The following is a 7,073-nucleotide window of genomic DNA, read 5'->3' as shown; positions in this document are numbered from 1 at the left end:
GTAATAGTAGTAGTAGTAATAGTAGTAGTAGTAATAGTAGTAGTAGTAGTAGTAATAGTAGTAGTAGTAGTAGTAATAGTAGTAGTGGTAGTAGTATTGGTAGTAGTAGTAATAGCAGTATTGGTAGCAGTAGTAATAGCAGTATTGGTAGCAGTAGTAGTAGTATTGGTAGTAGTAGTAATAGTAGTATTGGCAGCAGTAGTATAGTAATAGTAGTAGTGGTAGTAGTAATAGTAGTATTGGTAGTAGTAGTAATAGCAGTATTGGTAGCAGTAGTAGTAGTATTGGTAGTAGTAGTATTTGTAGTATTATTGGTAGTAGTAGTATTGGTAGCAGTAGTAGTATTAGTAGTAGTATTGGTAGCAGTAGTATTGGTAATAGTAGTAGTATTGGTAATAGTAGTAATAGTAGTATTGGTAGTAGTAGTAATAGTAGAGGTAATAGTAGTATTGGTAGTAGTAGTAGTATTGGTAATAGTAGTAGTAGTCGTATTGGTAATAGTACTAGTGGTAGTAGTAGTAGTATTGGAGGTAGCAAGTAGTGACAGTAATAGTAGTAGTAGTAATAGTAGTAGTAGTAGTAGTAATAGTAGTAGTAGTAGTAGTAATAGTAGTAGTAATAGTAATAGTAGTAATAGTAATAGTAGTAATAGTAATAGTAGTAGTAGTATTGGTAGTAGTAGTAATAGCAGTATTGGTAGCAGTAGTAGTAATAGTAGTATTGGTAGCAGTAGTAATAGTAGTAGTAGTAGTAGTAGTATTGGTAGTAGTAGTAGTATTTGTAGTATTATTGGTACTAGTAGTATTGGTAGCCGTAGTAGTATTAGTAGCAGTAGTAGTATTGGTAATAGTAGTATTGGTTGTAGTAGTAATAGTAGTATTGGTAGCAGTAGTATTGGTAATAGTAGTAGTATTGGTAGCAGTAGTAGAATTGGTAGCAGTAGTAGTATTGGTAGCAGTAGTAGTATTGGTAATAATAGTAGTATTGGTAATAACAGTAGTATTGGTAATAACAGTAGTAATAGTAGTATTGGTAGCAGTAGTATTGGTAATAGTAGTAGTATTGGTAGTAGTATTGGTAATAGTAGTAATAGTAGTATTGGTAGCAGTAGTATTGGTAATAGTAGTAGTATTGGTAGTAACAGTGTAATATTCAACGGTAAGAGATAAGAAAGATAAGACATTAGTGTATAATATTGTTCTCTCATAAGAGATAGTAGATTGAGCTAGCATTGGGACAGGAAATGGGACATAACTGTATAACTGTCTCACCAGTCGGGTACTGTGTGCCAGTCTGTGAATATGCCACCTGTTGCCTGGGCACCACACTCTATGAGATGGCCTGCAAGACTGAGAGAGGAAGAAAGGTTTACAGATCATTTAAACTACTGTTTTCTGGAATGGCTTATCCTCACAGTAACCTTCACTGTGCTCATGCCTCATAGTAACCTTCCCTGTGCTCATGCCTCATAGTAACCTTCACTGTGCTCATGCCTCATAGTAACCTTCCCTGTGCTCATGCCTCATAGTAACCTTCACTGTGCTCATGCCTCATAGTAACCTTCACTGTGCTCATGCCTTATAGTAACCTTCACTGTGCTCATGCCTTATAGTAACCTTCACTGTGCTCATGCCTCATAGTAACCTTCACTCTTCTCATGCCTCATAGTAACCTTCACTGTGCTCATGCCTTATAGTAACCTTCACTGTGCTCATGCCTCATAGTAACTTTCACTGTGCTCATGCCTTATAGTAACCTTCACTGTGCTCATGCCTCATAGTAACATTCACTGTACTCATGCCTTATAGTAACCTTCACTGTGCTCATGCCTCATAGTAACTTTCACTGTGCTCATGCCTTATAGTAACCTTCACTGTGCTCATGCCTCATAGTAACCTTCACTGTGCTCATGCCTCATAGTAACCTTCCCTGTGCTCATGCCTCATAGTAACCTTCCCTGTGCTCATGCCTCATAGTAAGCTTCACTGTGCTCATGCCTTATAGTAATTTTCACTGTGCTCATGCCTTATAGTAACCTTCACTGTGCTCATGCCTTATAGTAACCTTCACTGTGCCCATGCCTCATAGTAACCTTCACTGTGCTCATGCCTCATAGTAACCTTCACTGTGCTCATGCCTCATAGTAACATTCACTGTGCTCATGCTTTATAGTAACCTTCACTGTGCTCATGCCTCATAGTAACTTTCACTGTGCTCATGCCTTATAGTAACCTTCACTGTGCTCATGCCTCATAGTAACCTTCCCTGTGCTCATGCCTCATAGTAACCTTCCCTGTGCTCATGCCTCATAGTAACCTTCACTGTGCTCATGCCTCATAGTAACCTTCACTGTGCTCATGCCTCATAGTAACCTTCACTGTGCTCATGCCTTATAGTAACCTTCATTCTTCTCATGCCTCATAGTAACCTTCACTGTGCTCATGCCTCATAGTAACCTTCACTGTGCTCATGCCTCATAGTAACTTTCACTGTGCTCATGCCTCATAGTAACCTTCACTGTGCTCATGCCTCATAGTAACCTTCACTGTGCTCATGCCTCATAGTAACCTTCACTGTGCTCATGCCTCATAGTAACCTTCACTGTGCTCATGCCTTATAGTAACCTTCATTCTTCTCATGCCTCATAGTAACCTTCACTGTGCTCATGCCTCATAGTAACTTTCACTGTGCTCATGCCTCATAGTAACTTTCACTGTGCTCATGCCTTATAGTAACCTTCCCTGTGCTCATGCCTCATTGTAATCTTCACTGTGCTCATGCCTCATAGTAACCTTCACTGTGCTCATGCCTTATAGTAATCTTCACTGTGCTCATGCCTTATAGTAACCTTCATTCTTCTCATGCCTCATAGTAACCTTCCCTGTGCTCATGCCTCATAGTAACCTTCACTGTGCTCATGCCTCATAGTAACCTTCACTGTGCTCATGCCTCATAGTAACCTTCACTGTGCTCATGCAAGGAAACAAACAAAATATCAAAGTGTTTGTGTTTACCTCCCAGCTGCCAACAGGTCATAGTTGTTTTGCTTCCACCCAAACTGTCAGAAACACATTACAACCCATCACATCCCAACACGCAAAAACTCTCAAAATAAAGAAATAAAGATGTTTAAAATCAGTGTTCTCTCTTTCCCAAGGTCTGAGGAGTGTGTTTTGACTGTTACAAGAACAGATGTGGACACACACACACACACACATACACACACACACACACAGTAACCTACAGAGTGCATTAGAGGTCCTAGGGCGACAGCACTGTCCACACATCTCCCTGTCACTACAATGTCAGCCCCCAGGTCTAGACACCGCTGGATGGGTACCGCACTGTGGAGAGAGGGGAAGAGGGGGTACACCGTGAGTACACAGTGGCAGAATACCTGACTGACCCTAAATTAAAAGAAAGCTTTGACTATGTACAGACTCAGTGAGCATAGCCTTGCTAATGAGAAAGGTCGCCGTAGGCAGACCTGGCTCTCAAGAGAAGACAGGCTATGTGCAACACTGCCCACAAAATGAGGTGGAAACTGAGCTGTACTTCCTAACCTCCTGCCAAATGTATGACCATATTAGAGACACATATTTCCCTCAGATTACACAGACCCACAAAGAATTTGAAAACAAACCCAATTTTGATAAACTCCCATATCTACTTGGTGGAATACCACAGTGTGCCATCACAGCAGCAAGATGTGTGACCTGTTGCCACAAGAAAAGGTCAACCAGTGAAGAACAAACACCATTGTAAATACAACCCATATTTATGTTTATTTATTTTCCCTTTTGTACTTTAACTATTTGCACATCGTTACAACACTGTATATAGACATATGACATTTGAAACGCCTCTATTCATTTCGAACTTATGAGTAATGTTTACTGTTAATTGTTTTATTATCCATTTCAGTTGCTTTCCCATGCCAATAAAGCTCTTTGAATTACATTTAATTGAGAGAGAGAGAGAGAGAGAGAGAGAGAGAGAGAGAGAGAGAGAGGAGAGAGAGAGAGAGAGGATATGTGAGAACAATTCAGAATTGTAAAGTGAGAGGGCACTGGAGAATAATCTCGTACCATGTACAAAAGCTGATTGTCCAACATTTTATTGTTCTATGCTGAAGTGGGGCGAGGGAGGGATAGAGGGAGAATGGGGGAGGGATAGAGGGAGAGGGGGAGGGAGGGATAGAGGGAGAGTGGGGAGGGAGGGAGATGGGGGGAGGGAGGGAGGGATAGAGGGAGAGTGGGGGAGGGAGGGATAGAGGGAAAGTGGGGAGAGGGAGGGATAGAGGGGGGGAGGGAGGGATAGAGGGAGAGGGAGGGAGAGGGGGGAGGGATAGAGGGATAGAGGGAGAGGGGGGAGGGATAGAGGGAGAGGGATAGAGGGAGAGGGGGGGATAGAGGGAGAGGGGGGAGGGATAGAGGGAGGCGTGGGAGGGATAGAGGGAGGGGTAGAGGGAGGGATAGAGGGAGGGGGGGGAGGGATAGAGGGAGGGGGGGAGGGATAGAGGGAGGGGTAGAGGGAGGGGTAGATAGAGGGAGAGGGAGGGATAGAGGGAGGGGGAGGGAGAGGGGGAGGGAGGGATAGAGGGAGAGTGGGGAGGGAGGGATAGAGGGAGAGTGGGGAGGGAGGGATAGAGGGATAGTGGGGAGGGAGGGATAGAGGGAGAGTGAGGGAGAGGGGGGGAGGGGGGAGGGAGAGAGAGGGATAGAGGGAGAGGGGGGAGGGAGGGATAGAGGGAGAGTGTGGGGCAGTGGGAGGGATAGAGGGGGAGGGAGAGAGAGTGGGGCAGTGGGAGGGATAGAGGGGGAGGGAGGGATAGAGGGAGAGTGAGGGAGAGGGGGAGGGGGGGAGGGAGAGAGAGTGGGGCAGAAGGGAGTGTTTTATGCTAAAAACAATCCAACAATCTCTTGTTCTATGATGAAAACAACACAACATTACATTGTTCTACCAGTATAAAACAGTTCAGTATTGTTCTACCAGTATATAATAGTTCAGTATTGTATTGTTCTAACAGTATATAATAGTTCAGTATTGTATTGTTCTAACAGTATATAATAGTTCAGTATTGTATTGTTCTAACAGTATATAATAGTTCAGTATTGTATTGTTCTAACAGTATATAATAGTTCAGTATTGTATTGTTCTAACAGTATATAATAGTTCAGTAATTGTTCTAACAGTATATAATAGTTCAGTATTGTTCTACCAGTATATAATAGTATTGTATTGTTCTACCAGTATATAATAGTTCAGTATTGTATTGTTCTAACAGTATATAATAGTTCAGTATTGTATTGTTCTAACAGTATATAATAGTTCAGTATTGTTCTAACAGTATATAATAGTACAGTATTGTTCTACCAGTATATAATAGTTCAGTATTGTTCTAACAGTATATAATAGTTCAGTATTGTTCTACCAGTATATAATAGTTCAGTATTGTATTGTTCTAACAGTATATAATAGTATTGTATTGTTCTAACAGTATATAATAGTTCAGTATTGTATTGTTCTACCAGTATATAATAGTTCAGTATTGTTCTACCAGTATATAATAGTACAGTATTGTTCTAACAGTATATAATAGTTCAGTATTGTTCTACCAGTATATAATAGTTCAGTATTGTATTGTTCTAACAGTATATAATAGTTCAGTATTGTTCTAACAGTATATAATAGTTCAGTATTGTTCTACCAGTATATAATAGTTCAGTATTGTATTGTTCTAACAGTATATAATAGTTCAGTATTGTTCTAACAGTATATAATAGTTCAGTATTGTTCTACCAGTATATAATAGTTCAGTATTGTATTGTTCTAACAGTATATAATAGTTCAGTATTGTATTGTTCTAACAGTATATAATAGTTCAGTATTGTATTGTTCTACCAGTATATAATAGTTCAGTATTGTATTGTTCTACCAGTATATAATAGTTCAGTATTGTATTGTTCTAACAGTATATAATAGTTCAGTATTGTATTGTTCTAACAGTATATAATAGTTCAGTATTGTATTGTTCTACCAGTATATAATAGTTCAGTATTGTTCTACCAGTATATAATAGTTCAGTATTGTATTGTTCTACCAGTATATAATAGTTCAGTATTGTTCTAACAGTATATAATAGTTCAGTATTGTATTGTTCTAACAGTATATAATAGTTCAGTATTGTATTGTTCTAACAGTATATAATAGTTCAGTATTGTTCTACCACTATATAATAGTACAGTATTGTATTGTTCTACCAGTATATAATAGTTCAGTATTGTTCTACCAGTATATAATAGTTCAGTATTGTTCTACCAGTATATAATAGTTCAGTATTGTATTGTTCTAACAGTATATAATAGTTCAGTATTGTATTGTTCTAACAGTATATAATAGTTCAGTATTGTTCTAACAGTATATAATAGTACAGTATTGTTCTAACAGTATATAATAGTACAGTATTGTATTGTTCTAACAGTATATAATAGTTCAGTATTGTTCTACCAGTATATAATAGTTCAGTATTGTTCTAACAGTATATAATAGTATTGTATTGTTCTAACAGTATATAATAGTTCAGTATTGTTCTAACAGTATATAATAGTTCAGTATTGTATTGTTCTACCAGTATATAATAGTTCAGTATTGTTCTAACAGTATATAATAGTATTGTATTGTTCTAACAGTATATAATAGTTCAGTATTGTATTGTTCTACCAGTATATAATAGTTCAGTATTGTATTGTTCTACCAGTATATAATAGTTCAGTATTGTATTGTTCTAACAGTATATAATAGTTCAGTATTGTATTGTTCTACCAGTATATAATAGTTCAGTATTGTTCTAACAGTATATAATAGTTCAGTATTGTATTGTTCTAACAGTATATAATAGTATTGTATTGTTCTAACAGTATATAATAGTTCAGTATTGTTCTAACAGTATATAATAGTACAGTATTGTATTGTTCTAACAGTACATAATAGTTCAGTATTGTATTGTTCTAACAGTATATAATAGTTCAGTATTGTATTGTTCTAACAGTATATAATAGTTCAGTATTGTT

At 38.0% G+C, this 7,073-nt stretch overlaps 1 protein-coding gene across 2 annotated transcripts in view; it reads right to left on the bottom strand.

Moving 5' to 3' along the window:
* The window catches only part of LOC106608435 (lecithin retinol acyltransferase b, tandem duplicate 1), an 82,635-nt gene that overhangs the window by 47,269 nt on the left and 28,293 nt on the right, over positions 1 to 7,073 (bottom strand). The window contains exons 6-8 of one of the 2 annotated variants that reach the window (XM_045721433.2): positions 3,245 to 3,344; positions 3,015 to 3,058; positions 1,272 to 1,349 (exon numbers count right to left, since the gene is read on the bottom strand). In XM_045721433.2, coding sequence (XP_045577389.1) covers positions 1,272 to 1,349; positions 3,015 to 3,058; positions 3,245 to 3,344 — 222 coding nt within the window. The remainder of the gene's footprint in view (positions 1 to 1,271; positions 1,350 to 3,014; positions 3,059 to 3,244; positions 3,345 to 7,073) is intronic. The other variant, XM_082977323.1, reaches the window with a different exon arrangement.

The sequence above is a fragment of the Salmo salar genome, chromosome 07 (assembly GCF_965601325.2).
Source record: "Salmo salar chromosome 07, fSalSal1, whole genome shotgun sequence".
NCBI lineage: Eukaryota > Metazoa > Chordata > Actinopteri > Salmoniformes > Salmonidae > Salmo > Salmo salar.
Note: the sequence above shows the minus strand (reverse complement) of the source record. Positions and strands in the feature narration are given on the sequence as shown.